The 19453-nt window shown below is 40.7% G+C and overlaps 1 protein-coding gene across 1 annotated transcript; it reads right to left on the bottom strand.

Annotated features, from left to right (window-relative positions):
• Nucleotides 1-837: 837 nt before the first annotated feature.
• LOC149843806 (TPR repeat-containing thioredoxin TTL1-like) lies at nucleotides 838-6764 on the bottom strand. The gene is made up of 7 exons (XM_090001938.1): nucleotides 5244-6764; nucleotides 3851-4046; nucleotides 3582-3766; nucleotides 3173-3506; nucleotides 2561-2765; nucleotides 1571-1677; nucleotides 838-1352 (listed from the first exon to the last, which is right to left on the bottom strand). The coding sequence occupies exons 1-7, from the start codon at nucleotides 6212-6214 to the stop codon at nucleotides 1200-1202; spliced, it is 2151 nt and encodes a 716-aa protein (XP_089858064.1). The 5' UTR covers nucleotides 6215-6764; the 3' UTR covers nucleotides 838-1199.
• Nucleotides 6765-19453: the final 12689 nt, after the last annotated feature.

Raw genomic sequence — 19453 nt, 5'->3', positions numbered from 1 at the left:
GGGCCCTCAAGGGTTTTACCAACCAAAGGCCAACCGATGTATGATCAGTAATGAGATTTTTTTCTCTTGGATTATCAAAAAGGAAAAAAAACAAGTGTCGATTGTCATCAAGGCGAGCTCAATTGCACGCTTAATAGGGAACTTGTCCCCTCTGAGTGAAAAACAGGCTCAACTCGGAGCTAGCAAGAGTCACAAAGTCTAGCTAGTGACCCTTAACGTGAGTCGAACCTAAACTGGTTTGGCAACTGGGTCCCACTACAGAGGATTGATAGAACCCTGGATGAGCCAACCACGCAGGGCTTAGCAAGAGTCCCAAAGTCTTGCTAGTAACCCTTAACGTGAGTCAAATCTAAACTGGTTTAGGAACTGGGCCCCACCACAGCCGACTGATACAACCCTAGATGAGCCAACCACGCAGGGCCAATATCATGAAAAGCCTTGGAAACAACAAAGATGCCAGAAGTGCTGACCAAAAAGCAGAATGTAGCCGTTAAAAAGCCAGGTTTGAATAAAGAAATTGAGGCTTGCTGTCATTGTTCAGATGCTGAAATCTATACCCCTGCAGGATGAGGACCTGGCCGGTCTGGGTTGTCTCAATTGCAGAAAACAATGCTCACACAGAAATACCCATACAGGAGAAAAGGAAAAAGAGCACCAACAGTGGATGGCAGGCACCAAAAATGTGAAAGATAGGGAGAGAAATCTCAAACTTTTTTTTTTTTTATATTTGATGGGATTTTGCACCAGCTGCATCATCATCATCATCATCATCATCATCCTCTCACTGACCAGTACTCGCCAGACAACAAAACTTTGAATAGCAGAGATTCAATATGATGGCTTATAATATGCATATATCAATATATACATGTACACATTTCTCCACCCCACCAATCTCTCTCTCTCTACAACTACACAGCCAACTAATGGTACAGTCTCAAACTTCCCAAGACGAGGTGGGATAAGAATCGGCCGTCCTAATTATGGAATAGAAAAAAAAAGGACATGGTGACGAAAAAATAAAGACGAGGGAGTACAATGAAAAGAATGGTAAGGCTGACAAAGGAAAAACTGGCGCTTTTGGTTCTGGCCTTGAATCTTAAGAATTATTAAGCATCTAGCTGGCTTGTGACAGGACGTAAAATGTAAGAATATTTTGAAGGGGAGTGGGATGAATGAAGAATAAATGCGCCAATTTCCTAGATACTGTAATGACGGACTGAATACTCCAATACCTGCTGGCTTGGGCAGATCATCTCCTTCACTCTGCTGCCATTCTTGTAGATCTTGAAGGTTGGGACGACCCTTACATTCTCTGATCTGGCCACTGCCGGACTCTCATCAACATCCACCTTTGTTGCATGAACACACCAAGTTAGTAATCAAGGACATTTTGAAAAGTAGGAACAAGATGAAGAACTCAACAAGGACCATGAAGCAAAGCAGAATAGCACTTCAATGCCTAGTGAAAAAGAAAGAAAGAAAAGAGGATGACTCTATGATCTAGCAATAGAATTTAAAACAAATCAAACCGGTGGTGGTCCACAACCAACAGGCATCAAAAACTCACCTTGAGGAAATTCACAGATGGGTATCGAACGCACAAAGTGTCAACAAATGGAGAAATCTGCTCAGATTGTTCGTTTGAGCGTCCCTTGAAATGCACCACTGAAACTCCTGAAAATTTGAGTGGAAAAGAAAATGCAAGTCATAAACAACAAACAAGCATCATAATGATATATTCAGAATAGTAAACTATAAAATTTTTACATTCTAGCTAACCGCCTGTCTAACACTAAGAAAAAAGGGGAGGGATAAAGCTTTAAATTAATTTCTTCACGTCATTTTGGAGTTCTCAAAAGCTAAAAGGAAGAAAAAAAAAGGTGCCTTTCACTCGTGGTTTAATTTATCCTATGAATGGAAAAACTTGTTAATTCAGAAGAATTTGTGAACTGACTGCCAATAGAACGTGAGCACGATATTTAGTTTTGAGAGTTTCAGGGCACAGAACATCTCCATGGATACAAATACAAAAATGGAAAGAAGTTATCCCTGTGTTCTTCATCTAGACTCTCCAGAAAACAGTCAATAATAATTATTGCAAATTTGAATTCCACATAATTTGTGCAGATATCTTTGTGGCTAAAAAATAATAATACTACCTCCCAAGTATGAAGAGATATCTTCAGACCTAAAAATTGCACGAGTATACAGAAATTTTGAGTTGAAACAGCTCAGTTACAAGCAGGGCATTTAAGCTAATATCCGTAAACTTCAATTTATGCTCCTAAAGTTCCACTACTTTCCCAGCAGCAGCAATATTAAAGAGAAGAAAAAAAATCGCAAACAAAAACATTAAGGGACTCCCAATGGAGAAAATTCTATTTCCCTGAAAACAACCAAGAATGCTACTCTGTCAGCGTAACCATGACATAAGCTTCATTTAGATGTTCATCCATAGCTTAACCATATTACTCATCATTCAGAAGTTGTGTACAGATTGGCATGTCTGTATCCAACATGGAAGAACAAATGGATTACAAGTAAAAAGTGTGTATACCAGGTGATGAAATCGCTGCTCTGAATTGATCAGTGTCAGAAATTTCTTCCACTTCACCTCCAAACTTCATGTTGTATACTTCCTCACCTCTCGACTTTTTAAGTGCAACTCGGGCATAAAACAGTGCTTCTGCTACCTCACTGTCGTCTGGCAATTCTTTCCTCAACACTTCATAATCACGAACTGCTTCTAACCATCTTTCCAACTGCAACTCACAAAATCAGATCCCACAATGTAGAATTTGGAAAAAAAAGTGAACATTGAAGAAAAGGAGCATTTCAGTACTAAGTGACAAGAATGAGGAATTTAAACCAAGAGTCACTGAGATTCGCTTAAAGATTGACAGAAGCACTGGAATTTGACAGATGCAGTAACTCAAAGCATCTAATAATGAAGGCTTTCCCAAGATTAGCTTCAACTAGAAAGTCGAATTGGTTTCCAATCAAAGATGGAAAAATTTACATGCAGTCAAAGTCCAGTGATTAAGATGATGCTATCTGATGTCCCATTGGCAACTCCATAGACTTGCAATGACTCAGAAAGTTAAGAACTACATATACCTAATAATGTACAACGAAAAGCTACCACCAAATAATAAAAGGTCAGAATTACCTTGCTGTTGGAGGCAGCTCGCCGTAGAAGTGCTTTGGTGTAATTAGGTTGTATTCTCAAAGCTTGATTACAATCATCAATTGAGCGTTCCCACTGGCCAAGCTTTGATCTACAAGCTGCTCTGTTGCAGTATAGGACAGGATTGGAGGGATCATTCTCCAAACCTTCCCCGTAAGCAGAGCAGGCCTCGGCAAAGTTTCCAGCATTGAAGAGATCATTCCCTCTTGCTCGAGCTCTAAACAGAGCTCTGACCTTGGTCAGAACTATTGACACTTCACGGCTTTGGGGATCTAACTGCGCAGCTTTCTCAGCAGCTGAAAGTGCATTCTCAAACCTGCAAAAGATCCATAAACTGCTCTAATCATTCAGAATCATGAACCTAACATGAAAGCTATGAACTAAAGCGCACCTTCCTAATGACATCTCAACCTGTGCACGGACAAAAAACAGGTACGAGTCACCAATCATCCCAAAGAACTTGGCTTGCGAACAGGATGGTGGGGTTGATTCAAACTTGGTTATGTTGGATACCGCTGAATCTGCTTCATCCAGATGCTGAAGTTTGAGCAGAGCCTCAGCTCTGGATGCAAATAGCTGAAAATGCAATATGTTGCATATAAGAACACCAGTAACTTGCTTACTTTGGAAAATATTATGGATATACAGAGAGAATTTTACTTGAGGACAAGAGTCTGCTCCAGCAGCAATGGCTGCGTCGCCTTCTCGGAGAGCAGTCTTCCAGTCTCCAATTTTTCGGGCATCAGCACATCTGTTTAAATGCCTCTCTATGTTCTGCATTTTCTGCACATCCCCTGGATCTGGTTGATGTCCAAAAAAGCAAAGAAACCTTCTTGCATTTTCAACTTGTCCTAATCTGCATAAGATAAGAATAGAATAAATACAAATTGATTCACATCCCGAGTAGTCTTAAATGCAATGGACAAACAACTGAAGCAACACAAATGTTGAGATTCACTAGTCATTCAGTAAAGGAAAGCATAAGCCAAGGCAGAATATGCCATAATATTCTACAAAACAGAACTCAAAGAAGTTGCAATTCCTAAAAGAATGGTGATTAAATGTCCAGCCAGATTGCATTAAAACATGAAGATAAAGTCAAGAATTGCTATTCATTGAAAGAAAAATTCAAATTCATCCAAAGAAGTCAAGCATGGTAAAGAGACAACTCAATTAAAAGGAGAAGAACGAGAAATAAGGGCCACATCAGAATATCAACCAACTGGCCAGCTCAACAGTGAGCTTGCAAGAAACAAACCACACTGAAGCAATGTGAGAGGCTGAAAACCAGAAGTTAAAAACCAAAAACAGCCAAAAAGCGAACAAAGAATTTAGCAAGGTCATCATGAACTCAAAGGGAATAAGCATCAACAACAAATTTCATCACCTATCAACAAAAATCCGTCAAAGCAAAATGTACACATCTCAAGTTAGAATGCAAGCATATTGCTACTGAAATCGCCCAAAACAATTCAAGTTAGCAGAAACTAATAATGCTCCGAAGCAAAACTAAGAATCAAAACGGGAACAATTCTCAACCAAGAATACAAAATTCCTCAAATCAAACTAAAAACAGAAAAACAACAGCAAAACTAATCAAATTTGAGTAAATTGCAATACAAAAATGGATTGCAAGCCAACTACTAAAATATAAGAAAATAACCGAACACGCACAGAGTAAAGAAAACATAAGTTACCCTAAAACTAAAAACAACAAGCAAACAAAGAGCTCGATCTAGGACCAAGAAGTTCCTCATCATACATAAATTAACAATAACACAAATTCTTGGGGAGAGAGAGTAAACATATGTTTTATAAATAACAGAATTTAAGTCCAAGAAGCACAAATTTACCGTAAAATCCTTGAGAATAACCTAAGAAATTAGAAAATGAAATAACAAATTTCACAATAATATGATCATAATACCACATTTCCTCACCTAAAACCACCACCAATCAAGAACCAAAAGAAAGAAACTTCTAACACATCTGGACCAGAGAAGTAAAAGACTGGAAGTTCCAGAAATGGTTGGAAAAGATTGCATTTTTTCACCTGAGATGCAACCAGGCGACCCTCTGGTGCGCCCTCACATAATTCGGATCCAGCCGGATCGCCTCCTCACACTCCTGCACCGCCTCCATCAACCTCCCCAGAGCGGTCAGTGCCGCAGCACGGTTGCCCCGGCAGGTGGCATTGTCCGGCGAGATCTCTATTGCCCTGTCGTAGAGGCGCAGGGCCTCTACGAAATGCCCCTTCTTGTAATGCTCGTTCCCCGCCTTCTTCACCTCCTCCGGGTCCCTACTCTCAATTGCCCGCCGCACCAACACCGATTCCCCTGCAAGCCGGATATTCCCGGTCGTGGCCGCCGCTGGAGAGTCGGTGGGCCTCCCGCTGCCCCGCATTACGCTTCCATGCCCGTAATTTCCCGTCCCCAAGCCAAGCACATCACTCCGACCCGAGCCCCGGCCACCAGAGGCTACTGCCTTAGCTGGTGCCACTGGAGAGCCGCCTCTCGCCGGATTCCCGGCCTGGATGAGCAGCCCAGTTGCCGCCGGTCCGACGGGCCTCCTTACCCCAGCTGCCTCCGGCGGGTTCTCCGCCACCGCAGGTGCCGGAGCAGCTCCGAGGATGTTCCCCGTTCGGACGGATCTGCTGGAGTTGCGCACACTCTCGGCGGTGGGGCTGCCGCCACCGCCACCGCCACCGCCGCCGCCGGAGCTGCCACTGCTCCCGGCGGAGAGTTCTCCCGAATTGTTGTTGCCGGCCTTCCTGGGCGGCGGGGCGCCGGAGGAGCCGGAGGAGCTAGTGGTGGCCCCGCCGCCGGGGTGTGTCTGAGTACGGAGGGGGGACACCGGCGAGCCCAGGCTGAGGCCGACGGAGTCGGGCTTGTTGGAGAGGACGTCGTGGAAGTGGTCCGATAGGGTGTCGAAGCACATCTCCCTCCGCGGCCGCGGCGGCGTCGTCGTCTCCCTACCCTGGTTCACCGGCGGCCATTGCGTTCTCCGGTCGCCGGAATGCGACATCTTCACCCCCTCTCGACCAACAAAAAAGATCAACAAATCAACAAAGAAAAGACCAAAAAATTTCCAGAAAAGAGAAACCTTTTCTCCTCAGATCAAGAATTTGCAATGCGAGAGAGCCGACCAGCCTGAGAGAGGGCCGACGATTTCCACCGACGCCCCCCAGGCATAGAGAGAGAGAAAGAGTGGTGGTGGGGAGATGGGGATCTCGTGATCGGAAAGGAGGAAGCAAGGAATGAATGTGGGTATGAGAGAGAGAGAGAGAGACTAGCAGTCGGAGTAGAGAGAGAAAGCTAGAAAGAGAAACCACAGAGGGGGAACGAAAGAGAGAGAAAGGAAAAAGAGAAAAATGGGAGGAAATTGGGTATATATAGGGAAACCGGAACACACAACAGAAGAAAGGAAAACAAAAAATAATAATAATAAAATAAAATGAAAAAAAGAAGAGAGAGAGAGAGGGGTTGCTTATTTCTGCTACTTCACGAGACTCACACTCTCTCTCTACAAAATACCCTCCTCTCGTTCTTTCTCACACCTCTCTTCCCTTCCATTCTCTCTTCTATCTACTCCTTTTTTTAATAATTTCTTTTTTCTGTTGTTTTTTTTTGGAAAGCAGCCTCATGCCAGGAAATGATATTGACGAACGTGTCCCTTCGGTATGAGTTTCCCTATTTACTGCGAGGGATACAATTGTCATTTCCTGGAAACAATATTTATTAAGCCAGTGACCGCTTTCAGGTTCGGGGGTATCCGATACGACTCGGGTAACTGCACCGAGAGTCGGAGATTAGAGAACCGTCTCCTCCCTAAGTGCTGACTGGATTACCAGAGTACCCCTCCGTTGAGCAATAACAGTCGAAGCTGCCCCAAACGGCGCTCTCGTTGTGGTGGGTCTGGAACTTATGCATAGTGACGAAAATGTCTGAAAAATACAAATTTATTCAAGCGAAGACAGTGTATATGAGTTAACTGTTTGAGGGCGGTTTAATCATTTAGATGTCTGAGGCTCTGAATAAGAAGAACTGTAAATTTCCGAGTTAGGGGCTTATCTGTCTTTCCAAGAAAGTTGCATTTCTTGTCCTGGCGCGGCCACGATGAGATTTTACGACCTAAGAAAATGACTGAATTACCCTCGCATTGTGGTGGATCAAGACATACACGTGGCACTGAAGAGGGTATTTTTGTCTTATCGAAATTTTAGACGCTGAGGCATTTCTGGACAAGTACTGTTTGGGTTTTTTTTTTTCGAACATATTAAATTACACAACTGCCACTGTGCAGCTCTAGAGAAGTAGCGCTGAGGATTTGTTGAGAAGTTCAGGGCATTTATGGCATTATAAAGTTTACCAGACCGTTGTGTAGTTGTGTAGTGTGTGCTTTCTCACCGTGGAGTTTTGCTTCCCGATCGAGGTGGTTAATAGACTGGTTCGACCCGTAAACCGGACCAGAATTAGCTCATTGGAAGTTTGGAACTCGGACCGGCATGGCCCAAATGCTACTGTAACAGTCTAGGCTAAATCTGTGAACGTGTAGTGGGCCGTGCTGGTTTTTGTTATGACCCGGACCCGTTTAATTCGTGAATCGGATCGGATCAACCAGCAAACCCGCTTCAACCCGTCTAACAAGCCGTTTAACCCGTGAAATGAAGACAAATAGTTTCAATTTTATTTTCAGTTATAATATTTATAGTTTTAGATTTTTTTTTTAATTTTAATTTGTAATCTCCTTGCAATTTTTTTTTTGGTAGTGAAATTTCGGACTTTGGTCCTGTGTTTTTTTACTTCTAAGTTTTTCACGTAAAATCATGTTCATTTTTTATTTCTTTCCATTCTACAGGCTCAGGCAGTTCACGGGCCTAAGCTAGGCCCAACCGTACCGGTTTCACTGGGCTAATGCGCTTTTGCCTACGGGTGGCAATCGGTTGTCGGGTCGGGTCAGTGGGTTGGCAGGTCGGGTCAGTGGGTTGGCGTGTAAGCATACCTCAACAAGAACCCTACCGGTTTATTAAACCGGGTCGGCTGTGGCAAACATGAACCTGACCCATTTATTAAACGGGTATAAATGGGTTGGGTCGGGTAAACGGGTTGGTGGGTTAGGTTCATGTAAACAGGTTGGCCGGCGGGTTCGGGTAAACGGGTTGACGGGTGGGGCGGGGTGGGTCAGGTAAACGGGTTGGTGGGTCAAGTTTGGGTAAACGGGTTGACCCATCCGCCAACCCGTTTATTAAACAGGTCAGCCGGGTTGGCATACCCCTAACACAAACCCGACCCGTTTAATAAACGGGTTAGGCAGGTCAACCCGTTTACAACACGAACCTGTTTAAGCCAAACCCGAACCCAGCTAAGAAGCGGGTTGGCGGGTCAGGTTGGCCGGTCGTGTCACATTTTGCCACCCCTGCTTTTGCCTTCTCACAAACGATCCGGTTCAATGATCCAGCCCGTCTCAACTGATCCTGTTCATAAACTGGCCCGTAGGCCTGTCTACCACCTCTACTTTCAGGAGAACCCTCATATTTAAAATAACCAAAATGCCCTTAAATTCAAAGGAACCCCTGTTCGGCTGTTCCCCTCAAGTGGGAAACGAAATCCACTTCAAATTACGCGTACCGAATCGTTAAATTCTTCGAGGTCTAAAATAACCCTGCGTTTCATGCAATTGACAAATTAACCCTCTCTTATCTGAAAGCAGGTCATGCTGAACATGAGCGTTTTTGCTCATGCCGACATCATGGCCGTCTGTTTGCATTTTGGATGAATGCCACGTGGTTTTGTTGACTTTTTAACTTTTAAAAATGCAAATCGGATGGCCACGATGTCGGCATGAGCAAAAACGCTCATGTTCGGCATCACCTGATCCGCTTTCCCTCTTATCTAGCTATTTCCCCATTTGAAATGATTACCGGACTAAGCCAAATATCTTGAATACCCGTATACATTGTCATATTTTGCCACCATACTCTTCCCAAAAACAGGGCGTTTCGTTGGCGAGAGGCTCAGGGTAATTCTGGAACCTGATCTGAAAGAAGGTAATTCTTTTATTTTTATTTTTCTCATACTACCCTCAATCAATAAATTAAATTCCAGACACGGTCCTAAAGTTTTACATCCCGAAACTTACGAATGAGCACCCGTCGTCCTACGTTGGAGCCTTGGTGGTCTAAAGGGCAAAATAGGAATACAATTTAACTCTCTCTCATGATGGCGAGGAGGGCAGCTGGCCATGTGCGGAGTGCCGTTCCAGCTTGGCCCATTCAGGGAAAACCCCTAAAAATAAGGGGGCCCGCCAGCTAAGCATGGGTAACGGAGGACTGACGGCGTTAACGGGAAGGGTATATTCCGTGGGGAGTGTGCCCTGTAACCGTGGTTTAGGGGTGAGGTTAAAAGGTTAAACGTCGGGTTAAATGGAGATGTTGTTGACCCGAGGGAAGCTGTCATCCACGTTCTCGTTAGCGGGGGGAAGGGCTTAGAAACGATGACCGGAGGGATCCCCTGCCAGCTCAGCGTCAGCTCACCCTTATTTTCCCTCTATTTTTCGTTTTTTCACCCCTAATTTCTCTATTTTTTGAAAAGGTTCCACAAATAAATATCAAGAAATATCTATATATACTTTTTTGAAAATAAACCTCTCTCTCTCTCTCTCTCTCTCTCTCTCTCTCTCTCTCTATATATATATATATATATATATATATATATATATATATACTAGACTGTATCATACTCTCTAACAAAAATCAAGAGGGTGCAAGCTTTATATGATGGATTATTATTGAAAGAGCACTTTGCATAAAGGGGTTTGGACATAAAATCTGTTTTTTTTAGTCATGAGATCTTGGTGATTATAGACTATTAATTTTTGAAGGTCTTGAAAGAGACTGCTTAATCTATTATATATTTTCAACTAAGTAAATCATATAGATCATATCCGCAGGACTTGATCAACAAAAATTCAAGAGAATGTGAGAAAAGATGTATTTTTACTAGAGAGTGTGGTACAGTAAAGTGTAGCCAACGTTTGTGTGTGTACTAAAAATTTAAATTCAAATAATAGATGCAAGCTTTTTTCTAGAAAATTTGACCCCATAGATGCATTTATCATGGGGTTGCATCTTGGATTATATCATTTTGAGGTGAAAACATGTTTTTATCACTGAAAAAAATTTGGTGCATTTTTTTATCAATTGATTTTTTTAATCCTTAGAGAAACATAATTACACAACACAATTGATGTAGGTCAGACTAAGGATGAAAACGAGTCGAATCCAGGAAATTTCACAAAAAGATATTCATTTCGTTATAAATAGGGAAAAAAAAACTTTAAATGGGAAAGGTAATAAATGTGTGCATAGAGTGGTCCATATCTAATCCATATCCACGTTCATAGTGACAATTGTTTGAAACGGTAAAAAAATGCCAACATTTTCTCGTGAATATTGAAAATTGTTATTTTTTCACATTTTGGGCAAATTATCAGTAATAATTAATATAGAAATAAGAAATTAATTTTACAAAGGAAATTTTAAAAAATCAAAGTATTAATTTCTTACCGATGTTTACATTTTTATCAGCTATGCAATTTCTAGCATTTTTTCACTTTTTTTTTTTGAAAAAACAGCAGATATTCGTCACTATGTGAGTCAGATCTACATCTCATTTGCTTAAGGCATTTTTCCAAATAACCCTGAAACCTTAAGCCTAATTCACATCTCCCAAACAGTTTTCTCGTTTTTTCAAATATCCTCCAAACATTCACACTCATATATTTACCAATAAATTAACAAAGGTTGGGGGTCATTTCGAAGATGCGAGAACTGTGGTGGGCATTTGAAAATTATCCATTTTTACCGCATGCGTCCAACTTTGAGAAGAAAAGGGTTGTCCTCGGGGGCGTTTGATTGCGCCAATAGAAGCGTTTGCGGGTCACTGCTGTCGGTGCCCCCACACCCCTGATGCAAACGGTGGATGTGCAGGACGCCTGGAACACAAGCACGCGGCATCCAGCTCACTTGAGACTAAAATTAGCTAGGGATGGCAGTGGACCAGACCGTGAGTGGGGGACAAGGTCTCTACCCCGCCTTGTCTCAAAATCCTACCCTCCATTCCCTCACGGGTTTTGATCTTAACCTTCATCCCTGCCTTTAACCCTGTTTCATGTCTTCCATCCCCGGTCCAAATGGGGCGGGGCCCCGTTTCTCCTCGGTCCACTGCCATCTCTAAAGAAGGATTGAGGATGGGGATGGGGACGGGGACGGGGACAGGGTGGGGCGAGGGAAAGCGTAAGTCCATCCTCGCACAGGTTTTGATTTTGATCTCTATCCCCGCCTCCATCTCCATTTCATGTCCTTCATCCCCGGTCCAAACGGGGCAAGGCAGGGCGGGGGGCCATTTTCCCCGGGTCCACTGCTCTCCCTAACTAAAATAAAGAAAATTTTAAAAATTAAGATTTAAAATATCAGAACACCTAGGATAAAAATTCAATTTATCCAAGACACCTTTGTGACCGGATGGCAGTGTTGAGATAGAACTGTTCTGCACTGTGTTGTCCCTGCAATCAAACACCTTAAATAATATATTGGAGCACCATATCAACAATAGCCATGGAGATGAATTGCATCATTTGATGAAACTAATCCAGTTCTCTCTCTCTCTCATTTATTATTTGGGGCATACTTAACTTTGGTCGGATAATGAAGCAGCAAATTAGTCCAAACAAGGTCATTGCTTGAACCATTGTGAAGTAGTCATTAATGTTTCAGACCTAAGTTTTGGTAGTAAAGGTTTGGTTGGCAATTTTAAGCTTGGTATATCTGCATTAATATCTGAACTTCTCCAACAATGAAAACTTGGGGATTTGAGTTACTCATTGGGATATTATCTATTATTTAAAATGATCTATAAATTAATGTCCCATCTAATAACTTATAAGTCCATAAATAGATTTCTTAGCTCTCTAGGGTTTAAAAAACTGGCTATACGTACATCTTTAATATGGGGCTAAGTTGCTTTCTGAGACATATCATTTACTCAAGTGTGGAGGGTAAAAAAAAAATGAAAGATACATTATTTACTCTAAAGTGTGTTGGATAAAAAATTGGCATATGCTATAAATACTTGCGAACATGTAGGATGTTTGTCTATGTTTAAATGACAGGGAAGTGCCTCTTTAAGGAGGGTGGAAAACATGTGGTTTGGAATACTAATCTTAAGGGTAATATATTTAGTTCCAGGATGGTTACCAAACCAAAATCCCAATGAATAAATAAATAAAAATACCAAATATACATTTAATATCAAATAAGGGTTGGATCTGGTCCATTTTCAAATCAGAGACAGCCAAGATCCATTATTGTCCTTTTCTAATATATATTCCATACATATTCTCTAGCAAGTTTTGGATTAAACCAATGCCAACTACCAACAAATAAGTGTACCTTATTAGCAATTTTATTTTTTAGAAGGAACATGCATAGTTTTCACAAGTTGATACTAAATGTTGAAGTCAAACATTGGCTGTAGTTAATGTATGCAGTGTAGAGAGAGAGAGAGAGAGACTGCTACTTAATTTAGTGAACGTGCACACGTTGCACTTTACCTCAAAAAAGATGTCTTGCATTCTCGAGGTGAGTCCTTAATCCTTATCCTCAATAAATTGTGTAAGATACCAACGACCCCTTTATAATTAATGCATGAAACCAAATTGGTGTTTTTTTTTAAGAAAATAAAATGATAATAAATGTCTACTAAAAGTTGTTGAATGTCAGCAACACAGCACGTCTTCCAGCATGCATGTGTGCATGTTGAGAGAGAGAGAGAGAGTACTTGATTATGTGAACATGATATCATAATTAGTAGAGAACTCCATTTTTCATTTTTCTTTTTTGAACTTCAGGTTGTGATTTGCATGCATGGTTTGTCTAGAAAAATATGGTTCTTTGGATCATGTAAATTGTCATATGTGAGCAGATTTTTAGTGGCTCTAAAAATCGATTACTCAGGGGCTTAAAGAATCTACAGTTTGAAACGAAAAAATGTGATTTTACTTCAAAAAAATAAGATGAAATGTGATCTGTAGCAGGAGTGTAACCGGGTTGGGTCAGATCAGGTTTGAGTGAGGCTTTGTTAGAGACGATTCTGAATCAGATCTAAAAATTAGACCCCAACCAGACCTAACTTGATTTGGTTCCGGGTCTAGCTGAATTTGGAGACTCATATGGATTAATGGGTTTGGATACAAATTGAGTTGGGTATACTCACCTGTTTTTAAATTGGGTCTAAAAAAGTTTGTTTCAGGTTAAGGAAGGTATGAGCATACTAAGAATTGTAATATAAACCCATATGGTTTGATGGGTATTCAAAAGTGATATTGTTAGAAAATTTTAACTTCTAGAAACGGATTTGTATTTGGTATCAGTTATGGACATATGGTGATGCGTCATGCCCCAAACAGGTTCGGATACAAACAGATTCTGGTTCAGTTTTATTTTGATACAGATTTTATGAAACCATTTGGGTCAGGCATAAAACAAAAACAGCCAAGTACTAACAGTTTCAGGTTTATATTTCAAAACGGATCTATATTTTAAACCCAGCATAAACCCATAGGTCTATCAAGATCAGATAGAGACAGGTCTGATCGGGTTGGAATATCAGGTCAAGTCAGGTATACCCGACCCAAATATACACCCAATCCGTACAGTATAGACAATGCAGACTGCATTGAGAGGACCACATTGAGTAGATAAAGAGTGCACCCATAATTTCCAGCAAGATCGGCTGGTCATGTCACATGACTAAACATTATTCCAAATATAAATATTTATATTTCAGAATGGTGTTGAGGGGTAGGAATAAAAAAGATCATTTTTAACTTCGTACACATCCAATAAAATTCTTTTTATTTCTTAAATTTTACAATTTTCTTTTGCCCTTTTTTCACATCTTTTGTTTTATAGGGCCCACGTATATATATATATATATATATATATATATATATATATATATATATATATATATATATATATATAGGCAATGATAAGAAGCTTTTGGAGCACCTAGAGCCTCCTAACAGAAGCTTGAAATTTTCAAAATTTGATGTGATTTTGATATGCATTGTGGGTTTTTTAAGAATTTCAAAATGAGCCGCTCACAATGTGCCTAAATTTTATGACTTAAAAAAACTTATTTTAATGTTCAAAAAACATGATTCCTATAAAAAAAAGTGTGTTAAATACATTTATAAAGTTTTATGAAAAGATGCAACCTAAAACTATGATTCCTAGTAGATTATATATAAACCTAAGGAAAAAAAGGGTAGGATTTATCTCTTTATATATATATATATATATATGAGTGTGTGGTAGCTGCACAATCCTTATGTGCACAACTCTGTGGGCCGTCCATCGTGCTTGTGATGGATGGTCATAAAAAAAAGTAAAAAAAAATCAAAAACATGTGTTTTTCTGCTTTTTTATTTTTAACAATGGTTTTTGATCGCCGCTAAAGGTCCCAGCAAAAACTATGACCTTTAGTTTTTGGTCAGAAGTCAGTCACTAAAGGCCCCAACGATAATTGAGGCCTTTAGTGACAGTAAAAAATTATCTTTAAAAGGAAAAAGTGTATTTTTTGTGTGTTTTTACATGGGCTGTCCATCAAGGCCGCGATGGACGACCCACCCATTTGTTTAAGCTAGTAGCTGCACACCTAAGGGTTGCACAACTATCACTTTTTACATGTGTCGGTGTGAACATTCCACATGTATTTGTGCAGTTGAATTATCTAAAAACAATGTCTAACATCAGTACACTAGGGGCATGATTATATATATATATATATATATATATATATATATATATATATATATATATATATATATATATATATAATGGTAGGGAGACTTTCCATCCAATGGAAGATAAAAAATCTACAACCCATGATAATTGCTCGTGTTTCTTATCTAACGATCAAGTTTTTCATCATTCAAACTTTATATATTTGATTTTTATGATTCATTTAGGTTACCACATGTTTTGGATTATGAGTTTTCAATGTTTTATAAACATTTTTTAAAGCTCTAAAAAACAATGGCCCACAATACTTTGTATTGTAGTTTTAAATGACGTTAAAAAAACATGCTAATATATCGTAAAGTGATATCCGATGAGATGCTCAAGCATTGGAGAAGGGAGCCGTATGATTGTCATTGGTTGAAGATTCTGGACTTTTCTTTGGTTGAATGGTCCTCTCTCTCTCTCTCTCTCTTTCTTTATATATATATATATATATAAACTAGTTGTAGTTGACATGATATAAATCTAATCTTATAAAAATGATTAAAATACTTTTAAATTAATGATATTTTTAGAAATGTGTGGCTATTTTTTATGCATTAAGGTCATTTGAACTTTAAAAAAAAATTGAAAACACCTTTTCCAAAACAACTTTATGAATTCATCACATTTAACTTTTTTAAGGGCATTTTTGTTATTTTAATATGATTGAATTCCTCTATACGTTCCATACAACTATTTCAATATTATATATATATATATATATATATATATATATATATATATATAGAGAGAGAGAGAGAGAGAGAGAGAGTCATGCAACATAAGAAGAAGTTGGACATGGGATGATAGAGCTGCTAGAGTGTGACATCGCTAAAAAACAAAGACGGGGCTGGTGTGGAGCTGGCAAGATGCATACTTGAATCCCCCATCTCCATCCTCCACTCTTATAATTAATAATGGCAACCAAAAGATCAATTATTTGTCATCTTCATGAACATATTGCTTTGTGTGCATCACTTAAATGGAATATCACCCCACCAAAAGTGAAAACGAAATGGATCAGACCCACCCTGGCCTTTGACCTGTAGTACTGGCTGTAAACCTACAATTTTTGTTAGTTCTTTTTAATGTTCAAAAGTATATCATTTGGCCCACTGGATCAGATTTGAGGTAACCCGATCCAGCATGCAAAACTAGCTAGTTTGACACCTGATCTTATACTGGTTTTTAGGTTTATCATTACACTGTCCAACCAATATCCAGGCATTTGTTTGACTAAAAGACCTTCTGTGGACATAACCCAACACGAATGATCCGATCCACTTTCACACAGAAGGGTTAATTTCAACATCCTATTCGGTTATAAACTATAGATCAATATTTTATCTTGGTCTTTCTCATGTTTACAGTTTGATGGGTTTTTTTTTTTTTTATATAACATGAAGAAACCGCACCCAGCACCAAGATATGATCGTGCTCGCTCAGCCTGCCATACCTACGATCGTCATGCTGGCAGCATAAAACTCCTAAGCAGTGTTGTGAGAGGAGTATGCCTCAGTACCTGAAGCGTACACCTCAGAGGGGAGAGGCGTTGCTGTGATTAGGGGTGGCAATTTTTGACACGACCCGCCAACCCGGCTGACCCGTTTAATAAACGGGTTAGGCGGGTGGGTCAACCCGCCAACCCGACCCGTCGACCCGCCAACCCGACCCGCCAACCCATCAACCGACCCGTCAACTTGACCTGTCAACCTGACCCGCGAACCTGAGAACCCGTTTACCCGACCCAACCCATTTATTAAATGGGTTGGCGGGTCGTGTCGGGTTACCCGTTTATTAAACGGGTCGGGTTCGTGTTTGCCACAGCCAACCCATTTAATAAACGGGTCAGGTTCGGGTTGAGGTATGCTGACCCACCAACCGGTCGGGTCGACCCGCCAACCCGACACGATTGCCACCCCTAGCTGTGATGCGCTTAAAGTAAATATAAAAAGTTTCTAACCCAAATCTGGGATTTCTGGGTTAGAAGCAGCCATGTTCACCATAATAATGATGAAATGTTTCACTAGTGCGAGGCGTTGAGTGTGATGCCACATATTTTTACGATATTTTAGATAATACCACAGATACTTGAGAGTCTCATGTTGTGAGAGGCGTACGCCTCAGAGGCGAAGTGCAGGCTCAACGCCTTGCTTTGCCTCATCGCATTTAACAACCTTGCTCCTAAGCTAAGACCGCTGCCTCCGGGGCCTGTGCTACCCGTTGGCTTGTGCAGAGGGATGGCGTTCATGAAAATCGAACCTTGACTGTCCGTCTATCAGCCAATGCCCTCCCTCTCACTCTCATGATGGAGTTTGGTATTGGCTGGAATTTAAAAAAGAAAAAACTTTAAAGGTTTGTTTGTTTTTCCCTTTTGTGTTTGTTATGTAGCAAGTGGGCGCCAATCCTTTTCTTTTCCCTCTTTTATATGGAGCAAACAATTGACAGATAGATGCAAAAGGTAAAAGAAAACTAAAACGTTTTGCTTTTTCTAAAACTTCATGATTAAAATTTAAAAATAAAAGATGCTAAGAGATTTTCTATTTTGCTAAAAGAAAAAGGGAGGAAACCATCAAAGTTTAATTAAAGGATCAACCATTAATCACCAAGAAGATCACATAGTCAATTGTCTTAAAAGCTGATTTTATGTGCTTGATTAAGAATGTCAAAACAGTTTCCTTTTGACAAAGAAATTGAGGTAAGCTTTGGGACTTATAGGAAAGTATGAGACTCACCCTAAAGATGGCCATTGTAGCTTAACTACTTTTGAAGCTTATGGACAACAAAATTTTCACATTGGCCTAAACCTTTTTGTAAAAACCCCCATTGAGCAACAAGAGGAGGGGCCCAATCAAAAGGTGGTATTCATATTTAAGAGAGGAGCAAAAACCAGTGCATGGCTGGTATCCTAAAGGCAGATTAGTTGTGATTGGCTTTTTTTTTTCCTCTCTCATTTATTACATGGAGAAACCCCACCTTGGATTGGAGAACTGGTCTTAGTTTGCCTTACCTACAGTAGACGTTCCAGTAAGGTAAAACTCCATGGGCACCCCGACAAACGGATCAGATCTCTAATAGCTAAATGCATTGGAGAGTTAGATCCGAATCGGGTCGGAACAGCCAAGAATGAGAAAACCTCCATCCGAGATCCTGTCCGTTGTGCAACCCTACTGGGAACTTATTTATGGAAAGGGGATGCCCACATGGGACTCAAAACTCAGGTATGAAGAGAATTTTCTATCCAAAAGCCTAAGACCATTTTTTTTTTTGTATTTAAACGGAGAAACCACCCTCATGATTAGGGGTGGCAAAATCTGACACGACCTGCCAACCCGCTTCTTAGCCGGGTTCGGGTTTGGCTTAAACGGGTTCGTGTCGTAAAAGGGTCGACCCGCCTAACCCATTTATTAAACTGGTAGGTTTCGTGTTAGGGGTATGCCAACCCACCAACCCGGCTGACCCTTTTAATAAACGGGTTAGGCGGGCGGGTAAACCCGTTTACCCGACCCGCCCGCCAACCCGTTTACTCAAACCTGCCCACCAACCCGTTTACCCGAACCCGACCCGCCCGTTAACCCGCCAACCCATTTACCCAACCCGATCCATTTATTAAACGAGTTAATCGTGTCGTGTCGGGTTACCCGTTTAATAAATGGGTTGGGTTCATGTTGAGGTATGCTGACCAGCCAAGCCGACCCGATTGCCACCCCTACTCATGATCAAAGACCTAGTCACGCTGGCTCTGCATGACATACTTATGATCACTGTTCTGGCAGTGTAAAACACTGGGCTTATTCCTTGCCCTCAGAGAGTTGTCACGCTTCGGCTTATTCTGTAAGGGGTAGCTTGAGACCATTTGGGCAACCATTTCTTTTTTCTGAGGAAACTTTGTGTTTGGTTCTTACTTCACATGCATATGCTATGACTTTGTCAAAATACATAACGTAAATAATGAACAAAATTTATCATCACTAACACAAATGACCTAACAGTTACGTAGACGACTTTGTGTTTGATGGACAGGAACACGTCTTGACTGGAACCTCTCTTATAGATATTTTGGATGTGATTTCAGTGGGTTCTGCCGTTCAAATAAATACGAATAATGTGTGTCACTGATGTGTCCGTAGCTTTCAGAGGTGAGCCATAAAAGGCCGGATGGTCGTGGGGCTCCACTCAAGGTTTTTCTTGCTTAGGCAAGGGTTCCTTATCATAAAACAAAAAAGAATAATGTGTGTCATGTTGTATACAATCGATCATTGGTCATATTCAATCCCCAAAGCACGGTGAAAGTGTGACCCATAGACATTTTCATCAAGCGAGATGTGTGGTGGGGATTCAATGTGAATGAAGAATCAATTATATACAATATGACGATATGCTCTTGTGCACCACATGTACGCAATCGTAGTACACCA

Source organism: Nuphar pumila, chromosome 3 (genome assembly GCF_984573655.1).
Source record: "Nuphar pumila chromosome 3, dmNupPumi1.hap1.1, whole genome shotgun sequence".
Lineage (NCBI taxonomy): Eukaryota > Viridiplantae > Streptophyta > Magnoliopsida > Nymphaeales > Nymphaeaceae > Nuphar > Nuphar pumila.
This window is presented reverse-complemented; position numbering and strand designations above follow the sequence as displayed.